Below are 22,825 nucleotides of genomic sequence, written 5' to 3' on the forward strand. Positions count from 1 at the left end.
ATATTTTATATAGTATAATTTCACATCCCATTGTTAATTCATTTAAATAATTCTCTATAATGATGTAATTAGAAGTATTCTGAATATTAGTATTAGACAGTCATATTACTATCAAATGTTAACCTACATTTCTAAGGAGAAACCATTATATTAGACATATTTTCAAGTGAAGTGATTGTCATTGTGATACACAGCACAGCACACAACGAAATGTGTCCTCTGCTTTTAACCATCACCCTTGGTGAGCAGTGGGCAGCCATGACAGGCGCCTGGCGAGCAGTGTGTGGGGACGGTGCTTTTCTCAGTGGCACATTGCCACTTCGGGATTCGAACCGGCAACCTTCTGATTACGGGGCCACCACTTCATACATTTGAGGAAACATGCATATACTTACAAAAACACTGGAGCCCCCCAGGGCTGTGTTTTGAGCCGCCGGCTGTACTCTCTGTCCACCGACAACTGTGCAGACACTACAAACTCCAACACCATCATCATCATAAAGTTTGCTGACAACACGGTTGTGGTGGGCCTGATCAGGAAGATAGTGAAGGACCTCAGCCACCCCAACAATGGACTGTTCTCTCTGCTGCGATCAGGGAAGCGCTTCCGCACCCTGAAGTCCAACACAGAGAGAATGAGGAGGAGCTTCTTCCCGCAGGCCATACGAGCTCTCAACAATCACAACATTACATAAAACTCTAATACACTCCAGCACTTTCACTTTCAATCACTTCTGTACTCAATTCCCCCAGAATCTTGCACAAATTTTCACTTTACTTTACACATATGCACACCTTCACCCTACCTGTTACACATATTTGATGTTTAAAAACCTAAAATTGTAATATTTGGTTATGTTTACAATATTTGCATATTGGTTCCACTGGAATACTTGCAATATTGTGGTCTATAACAGTCTCATAAGCATTTCACTTCATATCATACCATGTATGACTGTGTACGTGACAAATAAATTTGAATTCACAAAAGTTTTAATGTGAAGATGAATATGTAAAAGAAAGAAAAAAAAAAATCAGCACAAAGACATTGGTTTCACACAGCATCTAACTTACATCTTCTCATATGCCTCCATGTGAGCAAATGATAAAAGCAAATTGTTCAAAATATAGATTTTAAAATGTGCCACTGTCATGTCAGCGAATTGGAGAAAGTATTTAAAAACAAGTACTATACAACCTTACAACCTTGCACAGAGTAATGTCCAGATGCTGGTTAAGACAGCGTCTATGCGGTCTCCGCGCCATGGCAAAACCGTACTGTGGTGTCGGGGTTTATTACGCGTATTAGTCCACGAATGCAGACGTCACTGTTGTTTTTCTTGACGTCGCTTCTGTTTCCGCTGCATGTATCGAGCTCGAGCCTCTGTGATGGAATTTTCGTCGCTCCTTTTGTCAAGTTTTATTGAGGAGTCACATTGGTCCCCTGAAAAATAAACTGGCCGTTAAATCATATGAAGCGCACATATTAAGAAAAATGGTCACAGGGCAAAAAGTCAGGATTACATCACATAACAACTGAAAGCCTCAGGAAGGTCAGATAATTGAAATGAATTCCACACCTTCAAAACCAGTATTGACACCTCAATATTCAAGTTATTGTTCTCGACTCTCATAACATTTATGCATCCTGTCAAGTGCACTAATGTTTCTAAGTAGAAGTCAAGTTATGGCTGCACCTAAAACCTGTAGCATGGAACGTTTGGGCATCTCCGCTTTAGGTAGTAGAGCTTTTTTTTCCTCATATAAATTATGTGTTTAATATATAAAAAAAAAACACAGCTATATTAATGTGATGCCATTTACCCATTTGTCTTTTGAAGGCCTCCTTGCTTTCCCACTTGGCCACTTCTTCTTCTGTGACCTCCTCCCTCGCTACATTACTCAGCTCATATGCATCCACCTCGTGTAGTTTAGGCAACAGGTCCTTCACCCACTCATAGCGAATGGGGCACACAGTCCTGACATACATCCGTGAGGTGACTAGCACATCATGGAAGATGATCCAGTCCAACTGGGACTCCTCCCCAAAAAGCTGCAGATCACATTGGGCCAAGTTTTAATGGCGATACAGGTGCAGAGGCAACATGTGAAGGTTCGAGGTTCGTTCTTACCGCTGAAGATGGGTGGATGTGCACAGTGGATCCGTGCCCATCCATTGTACAAAAGGACTTCCCAATGGACCTTAACAAATAAAATTAAAAAAATATATATATATATAAATCACTTTAAGCATCAGGGGTCAGGCTAGTGAAATGGTGACAAACGTTGAGGAATAGGAACAATCACCTCCTGGCCACATTCGTAAAGTATCCTGAGCAGAGACATTGTCGAAAAAGCTCACTCTGACTGCCTTCAAACTCCTCAGTGGAGAAATCCCTCTGCTGGAAAAGGAAATGTGTGCCGCGTTTCTATCTTCATGGCTTCATTACTGTCTTAAAAAAAAAAACCCGGTAGGCAGCAGGTACCTGTTTTATTCGGAGAAGTATTTCACTGAGCTGTGACTCCACACTGAAGGCTGATTTCACCGCCCTCCAATGAATCCAGTTTTCTCTGCACCACGAAGAAGGCGATTCGCTGCTCAAGGGTGGAAATGGGTATTAGTATGAATTATTCTAAGAGAGTTTCATTGTGAGACTTGTTGAAAGAAGACCAGAATACAGGCCACGTGAATCTTATGGGCTATACTTTACACCTTATAAAGTGAAAGCGACCGTTTTTAACACTGTGATACACGGAACAGCACACGGTGCACACAATTAAAGTTGCCCTAACCCAGTGATTGCCGATTCATTACAACCAATTTACAAAACTGGCCCATTCTGAACCTCTTCATAATTTGAATAATCACAGAAGTGCAGCAAATATTTATTTGACACATTTGGAAGCAATGCTGTCATCAGACTGTGGTTTTGGAGAAAATCTACTTGTTTGGTTAATAAGAACTTATGAACTTGAGTACCGTGGCATCCAACGTACATATTACTTCCATAATAGCGAGTTGACATTAAGATTTTTAATGAAAACAGAAGTACCTTGATTTGCACTTTTCAAAAACACTCAACATCATGGTGAAGTCGTTGTTCTTCCCTGCATCCGAAGCTATTTCTCGGTGTTTTGTTTCTGCTTCTTTTTGTTTCTCTGGGTGTCCTGTGAAATTGCAATAAGATGAGCATTTTAAAATTTAAAGTGCACCAAAATAGGACCAGCCCGTCTAGCTGGGCCCTTCAAGATTCCGCACACCAATCAGTGAACTGGCGGTTACCCGGTCGAATGAAGACGTTTTCCACCGACAGCATGGCTGCAATGGGCAGCATCAGTTCCTCACAGCCAAGGGCAGCTGCTCTCAGCAGAACTCGAGTGAGGCCGAGAGGGAGGGGAAACTGCACCATTTGCCTGCCCAGCTCAGTGACGTGACCTCTCCTAAAACAGGGAGGAAGCAGCAGATGAGCGTGATGCAGCCTTATGAAATGCACATATGGTTTGTAACATGCTGCACATATTTCCAAACAATTTTTGAATTTGAGTAATAGAGTGAAACCACTTGATGTGACTTTTCACAATTTTCAATACATTGTAATAGAAGTACCTAACCTACGCATCTGTACGCATTCACAAAAATGCATGCGAACAGAACCATAAAACCCACCTGTCAATGGCATCAAACTGGTACAGTTGTTTTAAAGCACTCAGAATAAATCTCTCTTCCGGGGCATCCAAATACGGAAACCTGGAGGACAAAAATCTATTTTATTTTCAATAAATATAATTTATTTTTTTTATTTATTGCAATATAATATAAATGTCATGTTTTAATTTTGTAAGTACCTAATGACATCGTGAACACCAAGGCACTTGAGTGTAAGGATGACAGACGTCAAGCTGGTCCTCTGAATCTCTGGAACCATGTAATCAGGCATGTACTTCTCCCAGAATTCTCGGCCGTAGATTCTGAAACATTTTCCCTCGGAGGTTCTTCCGGCCCTTCCTGCCCTCTGCTCAGCCTCACTCCTGCAAAACCACAAATAGACAAGGCTCAGGCGATAAAGTGTGATAAAAGATAAAAACACCCTTTTCAGATATTAATTAACATTCCCCCCGACTCACTTTGAAATGGGCACGATTTCTAAAACATCCATGCCGACCCTGGAATTATGGGCAAGCTGTTTCACAAATCCACTGTCAACAACATACCTGGAAAAGCAGGACACAATATGCAAACATTTTCATTTCTGAATAGCCTAGAATATATTTACTTAAAACAATAATTCTAAATTCTTCCCAGTGATCACGATACAGCAGTCACAGTTTCCACATGTGCTGAATTAGTGAACTTCCTGTTTTGTACTGTAAATGTCTTTCTGGAGCTGGGCAGGACATGTACAGTATACAAGTTAAATCTACAGCCTGTTTTGCAGCCCACGTATTGATGCTGAATGTACCTTATGCCACTGATGGTCAGGGATGTTGCAGCTATATTGGTTGCCACTACACATTTCCTCACCCCTGCAGGTGGAGGCTGAAATATTTGTCTTTGCTGATCTGCAAAAGATAAGAGAAATTTTTTATTTATTTATTTATTTTTAAAATATATTTTTCCTAAAGCACTCTGGCTGACTGTACACATGTACAAACAACTAGCTGTGATTCTATATTCACATCAGAAAAAGCCCAAGTTAACCCAATTATCATTTGTTTCTGTTGCACAATGCATTCAAGTGACATTACAGCTATTAAAACCATTAAAACCTTGTTTTGTTTATGCTTGTTTTATTGTCATGTTACTTATTTCCATATATTGAATATATTGTATCATGTATGATTGTATAGTGTACAACGCTGTCAACACATGGAGAAATACAATGTAAGAGTACTGTGTAAAAATAAAGGGGAAATGACCTGTTGGCATAGATCCATATAAGGGAAGAATCAGAAGGCCGTCCACGGTACGGTCGCGAACATCATATCTGTAGTCAATTGCCTCGGCCTTTTTAAACAGCATGTCACAGGCTCTTTCTATTTCTGACTGTCCTGTACAAAATAATTGGTCAAAAAGAACTGATTAGATTGCATGTAAAGAATCAAACAGGAATGAGATGGGGGGGGTTACATACCTGTCAGGAATACCAGAATATCTCCTGCAGTTTCACTGGTGTGGACATCCAGCACCATGTTGACAACCTAACCTTTGGCAAGAAAAGTTTTGCTCAGTACAGTAAAGTACATCCACCCTGGTTCAAATTCGTCAATACATTTTTTTTGTATTGACAAAAACCTATTTTTTATTATTATTTTTTTTCATTTTCATAATGTTGTTTATTTATTTATTTGAAGTAAACTGTGAACACAAATGATCTTTTTCATGACATTCTATTTTGTTAGATACAGTGGTAAAATGAAAAATTACAACAAATTATATTATACATAAAGATTTATATTTGGAAGATAAAGATTGGGATCGTTCTAATTCCTAATTTTTTTTTATTAATTAGTACAAAACGTACTAAGCAAAGTTTTCAAACATAAACATGTATGATTACACAACAAGGATTCAACATGATTAATTATAGATATGTATGCAAATAATGATTTATGAATAACCGACCTCTTTGACATAACCTGAACCGTCAATGTCTTTAGGTCCAATTAGGTTGCAAAACTGCTCAGACACCGGAAAGGTTCGTCCAGGAATGGTGAACACAGGACAACGTCCAAAAAACGCAGAGAGTTTTTCCGTCTCTAAGGTCGCTGACATAACTATGACTTTCAAGGAAGATGAACGACTGTGGCTGCCACCTCTGCAATGGTTCTTCTTCATAAGTCCAAGCAAGACATCCTTAAAAAAAAAATTTTTTAAAAATGACTTAATGATTTAAAACATATTCGAATGCGCCTAGATGTGACCTGCTGAAAACGTACATACCACAGGCAACTGCACTCACCGTGTTTAAGCTCCGTTCATGAGCCTCATCCAGTATGACAACTCCGTACTGTGTCAAACCCGGGTCCGCGAGGATCTCCCTCAGCATGCAGCCGTCAGTCATGTACTTAATCACCGTGTCCTGTTCGCACACAAACCACGCGTTCGCTCGGGAGGCCGGGTTTACGCTACCCCCCCAAAAAGTGTGTATGAACTTGTGGGAAAAAGTACACCTAGACCTGATTATTACGTGGGAACACGTTCTGATTAACATGAGAGCGGGGACAATGTCAAGCTTACCTTGCTCGTGCAGTCATCGAAGCGCACTTGATAGCCAACCTCCCGACCCAGCGTGAAGCCCATTTCATGGGAAACTCTCTGTGCCACGGTGATGGCTGCCACCCTCCGTGGCTGAGTTACTCCAATTTTGCCACCCTTCCAAAAACCTAAAAGCACATGTGAGTAAATAGTTCTTTGGATATGAGACGATCTGCGTTAAATAAAATGGCTTCAAATCAACAACGCTGCTGGATCAACACTTCGCGCACTTTTTTCTCAGCAAAAAGAGAACGTGAACAAGAACAAATGTAGAATTTAACAAACACAAAGCAGCCCGAGCCATTGGATATGTGGCGTTTCTTATTCATATTAACCATGTGTCATTTACACCCGAAGCGATCACTGCGAGACAGTGATTAATTGCCAGTAATTAGTAAATGCCAGTAATTAGTAATTGACATGAATTAGTCAGCCTCTCTACCTGCTTGGAACAAGTACTGCGGCAGCTGCGTGGTTTTCCCGCTGCCGGTCTCGCCAGTGACGACCAGGAACGCGTTGCACCTCACAGCCTCGACGAGCCGCTCCTTCTGCTGGTAGATGGGAAGCCGAGGCATGTTTTCAGCAGCCGCCGGTCGGCTGGTGCGCTTTAACGTTTAAAACATCAGATCAGCGGGCATCTTCCTAATAACAAAACAACGTACGACGTCGAGCGGAAGCCGGACTCGCCCCGGAAGTGAATTCAACATGGAGTCAGAATAAAAGTCCCAGTGGTTTCCTAAACAAGAGCGTTTCTCAAATTATTAACTAGATATTTTTTCTAAACGGGTGGTAGTATCCTAGCTGGTAACACACTCGCCTATGAACCAGAAGACCCAGGTTCAAATCCCACTTACTACCATTGTGTCCCTGAGCAAGACACTTAACCCTGAGTGTCTCCAGGGGGGACTGTCCCTGTCACTACTGACTGTAAGTCGCTCTGGGTAAGGGCGTCTGATAAATGCTGTAAATGTAAATGGTACATTTTGTTCGTGTTGTATCTAAGTGCCGCACGGGATGAAACCGTGAATAAGAGATCCTGAACTTTTATTTTAAAAAAAGAAGAAATGTTTTGTCCTCCGGGTTAGATTCATTTTTGATCGTTGTGATTCAGACCGTGAAATGATGACGTCTGCCTATGTAAATACAACGTATTTGGGGATCGTTAGACTTGCAGGTTTCGGTAACATAGATAAAATAGTCATTTGAACTTTTTGTGAGAAAAAAAGAAGCCAAATGCAAGCTTAATGCATTGTCCAAGATTGATTGCCTAGTTTGAGTCTGGGCGACCAGTCAACATGTCCGTGGTGACTGTGCAGCTGGGCCAGTGTGGAAACCAGGTCGGCCAGGAGCTGTTCGGCGTGCTCTGCAGGGACTCTAGCGATGCCAGGGAGAAGAGGTATGGGGACTGCAGCCGGGAGCGATTCTTCAGAGACGGGCCGAGTGAAGGTGCAGAGTTGTTGTTGTTTTTTACAGTTTACATTTTACCTGCGATTACTATGAGAACAGTGTGGGTTAGTTTGACCCTTTACATGTACGGCATGCATCCCGTGGTGCATGTGCCACTTTAGTTGTAGTTTGTAAAAATAAAAAATGCACGTGCGGTGTTTGTATAGTCAAACTGCAATTTTAATTATAGTATTTATTGCCTCATAGTCTTTGTCTTCTGTCACTTTGATTTGCATGCAGAGCTGGTTGCACGCGCAGTGCTTGTTGATATGGAGCCAAAAGTCATTTCTCAGATCATCACAAAAGCAGCTAAATCTGGCAAATGGAAATACAGCGACAAAGCACACTTCTCTCAGAAACAGGGCTCTGGCAATAACTGGGCTAATGGGTGAGGACGATGTTCATGAATGGAGGACACAAACTGGACCCGAGAGCCTATTTGTGACAACCCCATGGTTTTATTTTGCAGGTTTTGTGTTCACGGGCCCAGTCATGAAGAGGCAATCCAAGACCTTGTACAAAAAGAGGTGGAGCACTGTGACCGCCTCTCTGGGATCCTAACAGTAATGAGCATGGCTGGGGGCACAGGGTCTGGAACGGGTACTTATGTCACTCAGTGTCTGCGGGACATGTACCCTCATTCCCTCTTTCTCAATCATGTGACCTGGCCGTACAACACAGGGGAGGTAAGGGACACAAAAAAATTACTTGAGTAATTTTCTCACTCAAGATTGTAGTAAAAGTTACATAGAACATGTTTTCATAGGTTCATTCAACATATATTCGGTTATGTATATTTGCTTGTCCAAAAGTTGAAAGGCCCATCCCACTGTATTTTTGAAGGCCACTTTAAGGTGATTAATACAATATGACTCCATTAAAATGTAAAAAGTGGAATTATTGAAATCTCCTATATAAACCAAAACATATTGAAAAATGTTTCTTGTTACCAGTCCCAAGCCTGGGTAAATGGGGAGGGTTGCGTCAGGAAGGGCATCTGGTGGAAAACGTTTGCCAGGTCAGGTTGGTCCGCTGTGGCGACCCGTAACAGGAGAAGTGGAAGGACGATCACTACTTTCTTGGTGATTCTGTATGTGTCTGTTTCAACATCTGATTCTTAGTGTTGCTTGATTTCTACTTTGTTCTCTTTTAGGTCATTGTCCAGAACTACAACTCTGTGCTCACGCTCTCTCATCTCTACCAGTTCTCTGATGCCATTTTGGTTCATGAGAATGACACGGTGCACCGAATATGCTCCCAGCTCTTGAACATCAAACACATTTCTTTCAGTGATGTGAATAAGGTCATCGCCCACCACCTTGGAAGCGTGCTCCAGCCTACATATACAAGCAGTTTGGCTGGCCTGTACAGCAGAAACCCTATAGGTTAGTGACAGAATCTTAAATTTGAAGATAATCTGCCAAGACAAAGAAGCCGAAAAAAATACACACTTGGGATGTTAGAAAATATCGATACCTGTAATATATCATGCAAAATTTTACATGGTGTCGATATTGTATCGATACAGGCACATCAAATATCGATATTTTTTTATTATTTAGTCCATCCTGAGGTTCTTTAGTGAGGTCAGCAGAGTCAGCGACTACAACCTCCATTTACATTTACATTTACAGCATTTATCAGACGCCCTTATCCAGAGCGACTTACAATCAGTAGTTACAGGGACAGTCTCCCTGGAGCAATTTAGGGTTAAGTGTCTTGCTCAGGGACACAATGGTAGTAAGTGGGATTCGAACCCGGGTCTTCTGGTTCATAGGCGAGTGTGTTACCCACTAGGCTACTACCACATACTACCACCTCCACTCCTGTAGATGGCGCTGTACAGCTGGCAACGTACTGCTTGGCATCTCAGGCAGAGTGTAATTGTAAAACAAGACAGACTAATCACAGCATCTTGTTTTTCAGCTGATTCTATATATATTAAGTGAACTGTAAAATATTACATTTGTACAGTATATAAATATATTGTGATATAATCGCATCATGACTCATGTATCATGATACATGTCGTATCATGAGATCCTTGCCTATTCATGTATGCTGGCAGTAAATTTATATGGGCTTTAAAAACAATCTTACAAAAATAATAAAATGTGAGGTTTGGAAATATAGATTTGTTGGTTTAATGCCAATTTATGTTTTGTCCACAGGTGAATTGCTGAGCTGTCTGGTCAATCACCCTGAATACAAATTGCTAAGTGTGTATAACATCCCTCAGATGTCCACCTCCTCCCTGGCCTACAGCAGCTTCACCTGGCCTGGCTTGCTGAAGCACTTGCGCCAGATGCTTGTGGCTGATTCCAAGATGGAAGAAGGTGTGGACCCTTAAACGTTGCAGGGTGTGTAAGGGTGAAGTTCTGGGAAGCTTATTTCATCTTATTTCCCTCTCAGGTATTGACTGGAAGGTGTGTGTGCCCGCCACAGGCAGGACTGGAAATGAGAGAGCGCGAAATTCACAACAGTTGGGCTTCAACACATCCTTGGCAAACCTACTCATATTACGAGGAAAAGATGTTGCAAGTGCAGATGCAGGCAAGTAGTTTTCTCATTTTTGAGCACTTTTGGCAGAACATTTTTTTATGGATTGTATGTGAAATTATAGCATCTATACATATTATCCATTTTTTGGTCCTGATGTGAAATTGGGATAACACCAAAAAACAGGACAAAACTGTAGAAACAGGCTATACTTTCATATTACAAACATGGAAAAGCATTGGAAAGGTGGGAAAAAAAAATCCCAAAACCATATTTTTGCCAGTAAACTGGACGGTGAGACGTTTTCCAAATGTCACATTTTATTTTTGCAAGGCAGCCAGTTTTAAAGACCCTGGACTTTACACACCCTGGCTTCCAGTGGAAGAGGCCTTCAGTACCTGGAATTCCACGGTTTCATTTAATGGATATGAGAAGGCTGCCACTCTGGTCAGTAACAGCCAATCTTTGCTGAAACCCTTGGATTACATAGTTGGGAAAGCGTGGAATATGTTTGCTTCCAGGTAAGGTTAATAGCTTCTCAAAAAAAAGTTCTCAATTACATACATTCTACACTTATAGCTTATACAATTTAAACATTCTGCATTTTTAGACCTTTTGACCTGAATACTCTTCATTAATACAACACAGTTCATGTTTATGGTTTTTTAAACGATCTTTGCTATGAGCCTCAGGATTTCCTTGGCCTGGGTTGTGGAATCATGGAATGGATGTGACAAGTGTTGTTCTTTGTGGACTTACATTTCCCTCTTTGATGGATCTTTATTTGACAGGGCATACATTCATCAGTACACAAAATTTGGGATTTCAGAAGAGGATTTCCTGGATAGTTTTACAGTCCTTGAGCAGGTCATATCTAGCTACACTCATTTCTGATGGAGGTTTCTCTCAAGGTTAAATATGATTCAAAATTTGAATCGTGAGTTTATTGCACTTTGATGACCCTTTCTCTTTGCTCTGTAAATAAAGCTTCATCGAACATTACAAAATGTAAAGTGGAATGTTGAGAAATTAAAGAATGGGCAGATTTCTGTATTAAAATGTCTTAAGTTTAATCATTTTCACACATAAGAGTACACAACGTGCAGACATCACAATTCACCTGCTGCTTCAGCCCAAAATGTCAGACAGCCTACAGACTGTTGTTGCTTTACCATAAAAGAGCCAACACCAGTCTGATAAGCTATCCGACAGGATGGAATATTCTGAAAAAATAAAAATCTTGACTGCGATGAATCCGGACAGGGTCCCCATCCACACTAACATAATGTTCCATAAAACATCCATAAAAATGCAGTGAATACATGATATTTCATTTGCAACTCTGTATATTCCAGTAGCTGACAACTTACCTTCAGCAGCCAGAACCATCTTGGGGAGGGTAGCACCTTGTAGAAATAAACTAACAAAAAGAGGTCTGGAACCAAAAGATTTTTTGGAAGTAATAAAAAAAATCTGTATGTATTACTTCTACTTTATTTCTACAGCAACAAGTTACCTTACAAGTTATCTAACAATTATAGTTCCAGTTCCTAAAACGTTTTACAAAACATCACAGCAGATGGGAGACAAAAACGAATCCAGGCAAGGGGGGAAAAAAAAGTTAATTTAACGAGGCATTTTAGTCTCTGATCTGACATTTACAAAATGAAAAAAAAAAAAAGTTGTACACACTGTTACCATTTCCTTTCCAGGCTTCAAGAAACACCATCAAAAAGAACCACTCACAGAATGTGCAAAATGTCAATACCATGTTAATCCGACTTGATATTGCTATTTTTGTAAAATTAAAATAAGCGTTTAACTTTATATTAATCAGTGAAACCATCAGTATTCCTTCCCCTCAACATGTCAGGTTCTGGCCATTCATACAGAGTACAATACACACAATAAAATAAGACCTCAGTTAATTCCCCCATTTTGCATAAGACATTTAAGTAAAAAAAAAAAGATGCTGTTTCGCTAAGTCCGGAGAAGAATTACAAATTGATAAATTAACTAATTATTCTTGTTTAATTAAGGTCACCCCTGACACACACACACACACACACACAAGATCTATACAAACTAAAGAGACCAAAGGCAGCAGAACATTCTGAACATTCAGCTTCATGAGTTTTTTTCTTTCTCATCCATCCAGATGGAAGCCACGGAGTTAGCTGGAGGACTGTTTCATTTGCTCTTGTCCTCACAGTACTTCTTCTGCTGAAGTCGTTTTGCGTAGCTTTGCGCCATTGAATTAATGATGGAGTAAATAAAGTAACAGACCATGATGAGCACTATTTTCTCAAAGACCCACGATAGCCAGCTCTCGCCCTGTAAGGAAAGAATAAATAACCCCTTTCAACTCCTTTGTGTCATTTTCAAGTGGTTTACATTATTATAACATGATTCCCTTATGGCTAGAGTCTGATGTTGACATCATTGGTCACAACGCCCTCCACTGAATTTTTAACTATTAAAAGTCATCGTACACAAAATCACAACTAAACTCGCATAAACTGTGACATTAACGTGGGGCTCACAGATAGCTCAGAAGCTATCCAGGTCAATACGTAGAAGGATAGAAGAAAGAAAAAATGCTTACAGCAGGACTGCCTTCTCCAGCTCGGTGGTGCAGCTTGGTTCTCTGGGCTTCCAGGTACTCGCTAAAAGGCTTCTGAAGGGATGGCCCCACTCCTGGGACAGCGCTGTACAGAAAGCAGAACACACACAAAGCAAAGCTACTCACCACAGTGAAAGGAGAAGGTCTGGGAGTTACAGCCCCGGTATACCGTGACAAAACCCATGGTGGGTCCTCAAGAGAGCCTCAGCTGAATGCTGAACAAGACCAGTGAGCCCTTCTCTTATATCGCTCTTACCCCTGCCAGAACTGGTTTCAGCCAATTAATGGGGAAGTGAGTCGATCTTGTGTCATCACTGCATTACACAAAGACGTGGCCACCACCCAGAGAGTAAGGGGGAACGCTGCTCTCCTCCTCTACCAAGGCCATATTAGGAGCCCATCAATTTAACACATGCTAATGTTACACTATGTATGTAGAAATAAATAACAATTAGAGTAATCGAATAAGGGCCCTTATTGAAAAGGCTTGTGTCATACACGTGTTACTACCATTTGTGTTGTATATAATGCATATTTGGAATTAATTTCCTGGTCAAGCTCATCAGAATGAGTACAGGAAAGACAGTCATGATGCATGAGTCATGGCCAACACCCACTTTCCGGAACATGGTCTTACAGCAATTAATTGACGCAGTTTAACTCAGAAGTGTCCTTGTGCAGTCAAGAGCTTAGCTTCATTTTTTGGTTTTGCTGAGCAGTACTTATCAGTGGAGTTTGTCAGCGGACTGCCGATCTTTGTTAACCATTTAACAGTCAATCCATTGATTTTCTAATCCAACTTATTCAGTCCAGGGTTTCAAGAATTTTCACAAAGTCCACAGGTAAAAAAATGGCATGGTAAATGGCAGGTAAATTAACTCATGAATCATACAAATACACTTAATTTGAAACCTCACACGGAGTTCACACAATGAAAAATGTTACCCCAACCCCCTCAAAAGGGTTTGATTACTCACCCCATAAGAGACACCATCTGCTCCACTATGTGCTTGCTGAATGTAATGATAACGAACAGTTTCTGTGAGAAGAAAGAGATGGACACAAGCCCTCAGACAGTGATTCAACTGTTCGTGATGTGTGCAGTATACTAGGAGGCAATGGCAACAAGACAGGCAATGCTGGGGGCATAGGGATTAATGTCCACCAGCCAGACATAAATAAAACCAGGGGGTCTGTGGGAATACCCACCTCAACCCCTGACCTGAAAAAAGTCACAGCTGCGTGTGACTCAAGTAGTGGGGGGAATTACAGCAGTTTGAACTGAGCCAGGGTCTGGTTAGTCATTTGATGAGGTCAATTTTATGGAGGAATAATTTTACAGGTAAGAGAATTCAAGTGATTTATATGGACTAGAGCAGAAACCACATCCTGGCAAATGATTGTAAAATCTCAAATGATCGAAACTCAACATAGGACCCCATTATACTTTATTTGAAAATTAAAAGTGCCAATCATGTGTCAGCAGCTTGAGTAGTTAGAACAGCATATTACCTGAATGTGCATTTTAATGACTGCTTTGCCAATTAAAGTTGCTCCAAAGAAGGTCCAAAATGGCACCAGAAAGTGTCCGCATGTGATGCCAGCTAGGTCAAACAGTGGGTTTGGGATCTGCAGAACAAGAAAAGCTCATTTTGGTAAGCATGTATTGTTGCCTCCATCATAATACTACAGTCTACTTAAAAACTGCCTTATGCTCACTGAACAAATGGTTCACACACTTTTTGTCGTTGATTATAAAAGGTGCAGCTTTACATTACTGACACTGACTGTAGGTTCTGAAAAATGCCCATGAATGCATAGGCACATTTAATCAAAGTGAAGTGATTGTCATTGTGATACACAGCACAGCAGATGGTGCAGACAAAGAAATTTCCCTTTGCGTTTATCCAATCACCCTTTATGAGCAGAGGGCACCCATGAAAGTGTGTGTTTTGCTCAGTGGCACCTTGGCTTTTCGGGATGCGAATCCGCAACCTTCCGAATACGAGTCCGCTTCCTAACACACTAGGCTACCACAACCCCCCTTTAATTAGAAAGTAGAATAATGAGGATTTCACCATTTTATAATCTTCCCGTTCTGATCAAACATTGAGCATTTCACAGAAATATTACAATGACACTGAGAAAGTAGTATTAGCAATATTAACGAAGTAAATGATTTGGGCATTAAACCATGTCATTATGTATACTTACAGAGGCACAGGCGAGTATGCCAAAGAATCCAACTTTCTGCACAATATGTTGAACAGCCAGTTTTGCTCTAGTTGCAAAATCCTATAAAAGAAACTATTTAATGTTACAGCAAAGGGAGAGGAGCCACCCCACCCAGCCTTTAACCCAGGTTTCCAGAGTAGCTGGAACCTTACAGCAACACCATATTCGGGCCTTCATGATATAACTACATTTCACAGGCAATAATCGTGGAAGGGGACAAGTCAAACCTCAACATTAATTTAATTTGATATTATTTATAATGTTAAGAGTATTTGGGATGAGTGGCAATTCTAGACCCTTCCAAGAAGCAAAATAAAAAGTGAGAGAGACTTCCACTCTGTCCTAACAGGCTATGATAAGATATTAGGTCTTAGGGTCTGACTCACCCTGTTTTCAATGAGCATTACTGGAACACAGAGGAGGGACTTTTAGTAAAATCACTAAATGAACTGCATGGTTTGATCTGCATATCAGACAAAAAAGATGAAAAGGTGTCTGACCCCCCCATCCCCCCAAAAAATAAAATTGCACTCCTTCCTAATTCTTATATAATTGGGATTGACTACACTGTCCAGTTGAGCGATCATTTCATTTAAAAAAAAATATATATATATATTGTACGCTAGCTTACCCGTGGGTTTTCTGACTGTTCTAGCATCTCTTCAAATTCCTCATATTCCTCATCATCTGGCTCTGCCCCAGAGAGCCGCGCCGCCCGTGCCATGAAGTAGGGAGGCAGCTCCCCAATGGCAGTACCTGCACCCTAAACAAATAAAGCACCCAGTCATATCAACCGTGATGAGAGCAATTTTCACCAAACAATTTACAAAGCCTTTGCTGAACAAACCCAAGACTCTGAAGAAAACAACACATAAACGTCCCCATTTAGTAATATGGAGAACATTGTTTTTTTTCTTTTGCAAGACTCACCCACATGCAGGCCTCCAGTCGGACCTTGGAGATGATGGCCCAGAGCGAAACGCCGCCCTGCACCTCGCCCTCAGGACACAGAATCTGGTCAGGGTACGGAGGCTCGGGGAAGTCCACTGAGCCACACTCATATGCTGCCAGTGTCACAGAGGCTATATGCGGGCCCTGAGGAGATGGTAAAATGTTTACCATCTGAAGCTCTAGATTTTTATAGTTTATTCACATATACACACACACAATTTTATACCTAGTGATCTTACACAATCATAATCTATATTATAATCTTCTACATGTTTTAGAAGGTGTGCACCTAAAGGACGGTAAAAACAAATGAACAGGCTTAGGCTCCATAAGGTGTTTTAACGCTACCAAAGTATGTTTAAAATTCAATAAACTGATCAATTACAGTAATAAAGCCCAGACATAAATGTCCCGAGAAAACACAGAGCTTGAAACTGCTGGTGTAATAATGAGCATATTACCCATTATGACGCATTTGTCTGGCACTGCTCACGTGCAGGACAAGACTTTATACCTGTTTAGAAATGATCCCTTCAGTCAGAAGGTGTTATAGTTCTGGGACTACGATGAAAGGAAAATGTTTTGGCTAGTCATAGACTAAGAATGCATGTCTAGAATACTAGAAAATTAATACATTATAATAAATGGCCCATTTATGCAGATTAATGTATGAACCAAAGAGTTGCTTTGAACTGCTCCAAGCAAACCCCCCAAACACGTTTTACTGCTACACACAACATAACAAAACTGTTGTGAAAGCAACAGTTACACACAAATGCAGTTTTCTGTAATTAATAATAATAATAATAGATAAAATGTGTTCTTATATGACAATTCACCATTTTAAAAGAACCTAAAACTGCCATGCATCAACCTTGCAGCTAAAACTGAAACTGCAGTAAGTCACAAACCATTGCCGTTGTGACAGTTTTGTTTTTAGGCACTGGTCACGGTAAAACAAAAACCAATGGCCAGTTTAGTGTATAATGCGGGTCTGCTGCCCCCACTACCTCTGAGAGAATGACAAATGAGCACTTATGTTCAAGGACGTTATTGTGCCTCCTGAACCCCCTAAAAAAACCTGTTCTGTGGGAGGCATATTAAATGGCATTCTTTCTAAACTGCTCACACCCTTTACAACATTATACTGGCACAGTGCTGTGTAACATTATACTCATCACTTGCTTATATGTAGCTCTCAGTATGTAGAAGCATGCTGAAAAATGCTGTAAATGTAGAAGCAGGTATATTGTGCTTATACTCTGTGTTCAATCCCTACACCACTTTTTCAACAAAAGGTCAATTTATTGCACAAATCTTTATATTTTCCTGCTTATATGTGCAGTCTTAATTTGCCACTTTGTTTACAAATCTACATTACATTAATAATAGCTGGAAACCTGGATGGAAACTTATGAGCAGAGCTTCACCTCACTCATCGGTCATTTCTTTTGGAATTTCCAGCAGGGAATAAGAGCCTTGCTGGAGTATTTAAATTTAAAACTATGTAGCTGAATATAATTTTACTGTATGACTCCACTGCAATTTCACTTGGTCATGAGTATTCCTGTCCTTCTGGAAAACTGACGTCAGCAATTCCTAATGAGAGAACGCCTGACTGGTCTGTCAGGTCACGACACGCAAGGAGGTCAAATTACTACAGTTGGAAAAGTCCGGATCTCCCAACTGATAAACTATTTAAAATATATATCAGTATAGCTTATATTTGACAGAAGACAGGAGCCAAGGGTCTTTATTCTGAAACCTAAAATCAAACAAATCTAACTCTGAAGACAGGGTCTGCCATGGCTTCCTAAATGTCCTCTATTGTGCAATGGCAAACATCCTTATAATGTAGATTAGTGCTGTGGTGGATCTTGTGAAAGCAGGCACAACCATAGTTTCATTTCCACCATGCAGAGCCCAGATCCTCACCACATGGTCAGAAATACAATCTCCATGACAAAATACCATATGACTTTACCACAGAATTGCAAATGGGAAAAAAAATCACTGCCAGAAAAACCTGACTGATTCAAAAATGTAACAAATGCCAAGTCTTAAGTCATTCTGTCAATATTTATTCAATATTTAACAGTCATATCTAAAGCATACTGTCATACTAAGTCAGACTTTTTAAACAATACTTTGTTCATATTTAAAATGTAACTTATTATACCTTTACACCCACATTTGAGGCAGTGGTGGCCTAAGGGGTAAGGAAGTGGACTCGTAATCTAATGGTTGCGGGTCCAGCGACGCACCATCCCCACACACTGCTCCCCGGGCGCCTGTCATGGCTGCCCACTGCTCACCAACGGTGATGGTTAAAAGCAGAGGACACATTTCGTTGTGTCACCGTGTGGTGTGCTGTGTCTCATTATTAATTATGATTAAAATGATATAATAATTATATTCTAAGTGTGCTTCTTTTCTGTTCTATTCACATTACAGCAGTAAAGCAACAGCCAGGAGGATGTAACGTTTACATTTTCATAACCATATGTTCTCTGACATTCCTGTGCAAATTTGGGGGTCAAACTTCACAAAAAGCACAATTTACCAAATAATTGTTTAACTACATTTATGAAAACCCTGAAAAGCTTAACTTGTTTCTTCCTCCAAGTTTGTGCAACACGAGCTCGAGTAAAACAGACCCAATCAGGTTCCAGCGTAGATCATCAGCTGCGATTTACACGACTTTTAAAAGGAGACACTGAAGCTCCAAGCCAGCAAAGATAAATAGACCCGTGCTACTTTTAAACGTTGTAAACGTAGTAAAATGTTTCTCGCACAATCTTTCAGGAACTATGTTCTTCGTTATACATTCAGATTTCAATGACAATGACCAAAACTTTTTGGAATATTACTAGTGCTCTATTAACAACCTCCCCAACGCTGTGTCTGTTTATAGTAATCCACTAGCTCAAAAAGGCACAACAGCAGCAACGTGCTACAAACACAGACACATATAACCTTACCAAGTAAAGGAGAAAGGTGTGGAGACCTGTTCCGAGGCCAACAGATGACAGGACACCCAAGCCTACCCAGTAGGCACACCACAAGAATTTCTTTTCCAAGTACTGTACATACTGTAAAAATGGGAAACATTTTTATTTCAACACAATATTGTTATCAAAAGATAAGACCAATGCTTTACAATAGTGCTGCACGATTAATCTAATCGCAATCGTAATCGCGATGTCAGTCTGTGCGATTACATGAATGCAAAAAGCTGCGATTTAAATGATTAGTACATGGATTGGATCGGCAACATATCCGATCCATTCTCTCATTTTCTCAAAGTTTGCGAGCTGACTGAAGTCTCACTTCAGTCGGATGTGACGTGTTTGGTCACATGACTTTCGATTCGGAGACATATGGTTAGACGCCGCATGACGCGCTGCATCGTACGTCAACGTCGCCGCCATATTGCGAGAGGCGCTGCTGTGGCGTGAAGCATATACATGTCTATGGAGAGAAGTGCATAAAAATGCCTCACTCTTGTGCTGCTTGGGGCTGTACAAACCGCTGTACACTCCAAACCAGATTCCGGGGGATTACATTTCATAGGTAAGGCTGGACAATTGAATACAATGAATACATTTGGCCATTAGGAAAAACCCGTTTTATAAGTCTTAACCTTAGCTAAGATAGGCTAAGCTAGCGAAGCTATGCATTCCTGTGTTCAAGTCAGCCTCCAAACAACGTTTTGGCTAAATGTAGGCATTAACTATTTAGACTGTTCTTAGCTGTTTAGTTAACTTTTCTCAAACTTTGAAGGTTTCCTAAAGAAATTCACCTCAGTTTACAAATCTTAACCTTAGCTAAGCTAGCGAAGCTATGCATCCCTGTTCAAGTCAGCCTCCAAACAACGTTTTGGTTAAACGTAAGAACTATAATACGGAATTTTATAATGGCCAAATATAATCAAAACAGTTGTTTAGCCTTACCAGGGTTTGAGTTTTTTGTGATTTATTTAATTTTGTAGAATATTGTATTTTGAAAGCACTGGGCATTTCAAGTTGTTACTTTGAAATTCACTTTGAAATTAAACATTTCACTATTAGTATGAGACTTTTCATTGATATACAAGCAAGTGTCCTTTATCATATCGCAATCGCATATCGCAATATTGATCTCAATAATCGCAATATGTCTTTTTCCCCAAATCGTGCAGCCCTACTTTACAATGTGAATTATCTGTCTGTCTTTAGCTTAAAGCATCCTTGTGGACAATTATTTTATTTCATTAGTCATCTCAAAGCTTGTGCAACTACATATATAACACAGGAAAATAAAGAATTAACCAGTGCGGGTTCACCAGAATAAATCATGTGCTGTAAATACATTGCAGTGTATATGGTGTGTACCTACGATACACCCAAATAAACACCAGCATACCGTCTGATGTGCTCCTTCTATGGAGTAGGCCATGGAGAACACAGCAAACATCAGCAAGGTTAAAAGGACTGTACGTTTCTGATGCCACAATCTGAAAGCATAACAAATTGGCTTGTTTTAAACGGCACAAGCTGACATCTGAAAACCAAGAAAGCTGAAACGGCCTTACTTCCACGTCCACTCTCTCAAAACTAGAAGTGTTTCTAGGACGGAATATTGAAGTGTTCGGACGGGTCTCTTCCACAGGACCAAGGACAGGCGCTCCTCTCGGTCAAGCCGTTTTCTGTCTCTGAGAGAGGAATCTGAAAACAGCAGATATGGGACTGAAGCATTTCTCCTGTAAAGCACTGTAAAAAAGTGTCAAAGTTTGCCCTCGTTCAGACGTTTAGTGCGGACTGGAGGGTAGAAAATGAGGGACCCACCAGGGAAGCTTCCGTTGTGTTTTCCCCTGTGTCCAGCACGCTTCTGCATCCCTTCACCCTCGACTCCATTTTCAGCCATCTCATCGAACATGCGCTGTAGGGGCCTGGGGAGAGAAGAGCAGGCCGGCCAGAGTCCAGCTCCACATCAACCGGCCCATCGGACCTTTAACCCGAGCTGGCAGACAAGGCCGCAGGGTAGCAGCAGGAAATAAAAGTGCTGCATAACAGCGTTAGAAAGGTGGCGACTTCTTTTACAAGCTGACCGCCTCTCGTCCTGTTCGATCATTTCACGAGTCGCGAAAAAAGCAGCCAAATATCCGTCTTGACTGGTAAAACTGATTCTAAATGTCAAAACTACTGCTAGCAGTAGCTTTCAAAACCGGCGACGGCTAACTAGCGGCCACGACACGCTGCTTTTAGAGAAGTTACGGGCCACGTACACGCCAGCACGTCGCTGTCGGGGACGAAACCAGCACGCGAAATAAACACGCGACCTGCCCCCCAGAAATGTCATGTAATCCCGGTGCGCGGCCATACCTTCGCCTCCGCGGCTGCTCCCTGCGAACGAGTGCACGCTGGAATGCCGGGTCACGTGGCCGGAAGCGAGCGCGACGGCTTCCGCCTCGTCATCGTCTTCTCTCTCCTTCACGCACCGAGTCACCGGGGGGGGGGGGGGGGGGGGGGGGTTCTAATTCAGTTTTGGTAAGGGCAATTGCATGAAATGCCTCTCCCCCCCTAAATTATACAATTTGCAAGGTAGAGTTCTTTGCCTTTGGTATATGGGGAAATAATGTTCTTTTTTATTGCAGGTAAATATTTTTGACAGGGATGATTTAGGAATGCAAAGACAAAGTAACTTTCCCCAGCAGCACATTTTACATTTACATTTACAGCATTTATCAGACGCCCTTATCCAGAGCGACTTACAATCAGTATTACAGGGACAGTCTCCCTGGAGCCCTTAGGGTAACCCTAATTTAGGGTTAAGTGTCTTGCTCAGGGACACACTGGTAGTAAGTGGGATTCGAACCCGGGTCTTCTGGTTCATAGGCGAGTGTGTTACCCACTAGGCTACTACCACCTCAGCACAACACCAAATACACCAAAATACAACTAGCCTTCTAATTCTTAGTTAACGTTCAGACCCTGAGTAAGTTGTAAACGAACTCCAAACCTTGAAGAAATTATAAATTCATCTCTCAGGCAGAAGCTGGGAGCTTCAGGATGCATCTTGCACATAATAAAAGTGTTTCCACTGAACTGAAGGCATAATGGGGTTTATACCCATTGTACATGTGTAGATTCCAATTGCACATTTGTAGATATATACATATACATTTTTATTTTTTGCTGCTATTACCTGTTTTCTATCTGATTTCTGCCGTGACAAATGCAATTTCCCAATTGTGGGACTAATAAAGGTTGACCTTGACCTTATCTTATTTTATAAAACGTCTACACAAGGAAGATCTTTGAAAGAAAATGGAGACCAGTTCAAAGCCTTGTTGGATAGGCCACTTATATCTCTTTTAAGTTTATATTTTTGTTTAAAGTTTGTCTATTTATTTATTTATTTAGTCATTTATTCCTCAGATCTTTATTGTAAGTATATATATATTTATTTGAGAGCTTAAGCCCAATCTCAGGACTGTGGTTATTGTTTGTATTTACATTGACTGTAAAAGTAAAAAAAATAAAATAAAAGAATACACAAGGAATGAGAGACAGCTATGGTTTGACCAAATGTGATTTCTTAATAGAGTACAATAAGCAACGAGAACACGTGCCTTCTACAATGTTGAATTTATGTCAGTACTCTGAGAGGGCCTGGTTCATTTCATGCCATCTTACTGGGGTAATGAACAATCTGTGATTTATTTTAAACTGTGCTTCCTTTCTCTGTTTCGCTTTTTGGGAGGAAACATCCAGGTAAACTGAGCCACACGTCGTCCCATTTTTTTCAGTTTCTTGTTCAGGTTATTTAAAATT

At 40.8% G+C, this 22,825-nt stretch overlaps 3 protein-coding genes across 6 annotated transcripts; 1 reads left to right on the forward strand and 2 right to left on the reverse strand.

Annotated features, from left to right (window-relative positions):
- Positions 1 to 1,013: 1,013 nt before the first annotated feature.
- Positions 1,014 to 6,938, reverse strand: dhx40 (DEAH (Asp-Glu-Ala-His) box polypeptide 40). Its single transcript, XM_028961813.1, has 17 exons — positions 6,699 to 6,938; positions 6,239 to 6,384; positions 5,961 to 6,080; positions 5,624 to 5,854; positions 5,133 to 5,199; positions 4,918 to 5,049; positions 4,461 to 4,560; positions 4,126 to 4,212; positions 3,847 to 4,029; positions 3,668 to 3,748; positions 3,284 to 3,441; positions 3,054 to 3,168; positions 2,487 to 2,595; positions 2,308 to 2,402; positions 2,133 to 2,202; positions 1,825 to 2,053; positions 1,014 to 1,444 (listed from the first exon to the last, which is right to left on the reverse strand). Exons 1-17 carry the CDS (start codon positions 6,829 to 6,831, stop codon positions 1,326 to 1,328), a joined length of 2,175 nt encoding a protein of 724 aa, XP_028817646.1. The 5' UTR covers positions 6,832 to 6,938; the 3' UTR covers positions 1,014 to 1,325.
- Positions 6,939 to 7,224: 286 nt separating this feature from the next.
- Positions 7,225 to 11,260, forward strand: tubd1 (tubulin, delta 1). 3 transcript variants are annotated; one of them, XM_028962095.1, is made up of 8 exons: positions 7,248 to 7,702; positions 7,943 to 8,090; positions 8,172 to 8,388; positions 8,856 to 9,087; positions 9,874 to 10,038; positions 10,115 to 10,251; positions 10,535 to 10,722; positions 10,993 to 11,260. In XM_028962095.1, the coding sequence occupies exons 1-8, from the start codon at positions 7,552 to 7,554 to the stop codon at positions 11,093 to 11,095; spliced, it is 1,341 nt and encodes a 446-aa protein (XP_028817928.1). In that variant the 5' UTR covers positions 7,248 to 7,551; the 3' UTR covers positions 11,096 to 11,260. The 3 variants fall into 3 exon arrangements, with proteins under 3 accessions (XP_028817929.1, XP_028817928.1, XP_028817930.1); XM_028962096.1 differs by lacking the exon at positions 7,943 to 8,090 and having other exon boundaries at positions 7,225 to 7,652; XM_028962097.1 differs by lacking the exon at positions 7,943 to 8,090 and having other exon boundaries at positions 7,586 to 7,702.
- A 388-nt stretch (positions 11,261 to 11,648) lies between these two features.
- On the reverse strand, positions 11,649 to 21,446 carry vmp1 (vacuole membrane protein 1). Of its 2 annotated transcripts, none has more exons than XM_028961993.1 (12): positions 21,374 to 21,446; positions 20,837 to 20,940; positions 20,584 to 20,716; positions 20,415 to 20,505; positions 18,992 to 19,102; positions 15,990 to 16,154; positions 15,691 to 15,822; positions 15,039 to 15,119; positions 14,337 to 14,453; positions 13,802 to 13,863; positions 12,807 to 12,909; positions 11,649 to 12,535 (listed from the first exon to the last, which is right to left on the reverse strand). In XM_028961993.1, exons 2-12 carry the CDS (start codon positions 20,925 to 20,927, stop codon positions 12,392 to 12,394), a joined length of 1,230 nt encoding a protein of 409 aa, XP_028817826.1. In that variant the 5' UTR covers positions 20,928 to 20,940; positions 21,374 to 21,446; the 3' UTR covers positions 11,649 to 12,391. The 2 variants fall into 2 exon arrangements, with proteins under 2 accessions (XP_028817826.1, XP_028817827.1); XM_028961994.1 differs by having other exon boundaries at positions 20,837 to 20,974; positions 21,374 to 21,423.
- Between the last annotated feature and the right edge of the window lie 1,379 nt (positions 21,447 to 22,825).

This window comes from Denticeps clupeoides, chromosome 19 (genome assembly GCF_900700375.1).
Source record: "Denticeps clupeoides chromosome 19, fDenClu1.1, whole genome shotgun sequence".
Lineage (NCBI taxonomy): Eukaryota > Metazoa > Chordata > Actinopteri > Clupeiformes > Denticipitidae > Denticeps > Denticeps clupeoides.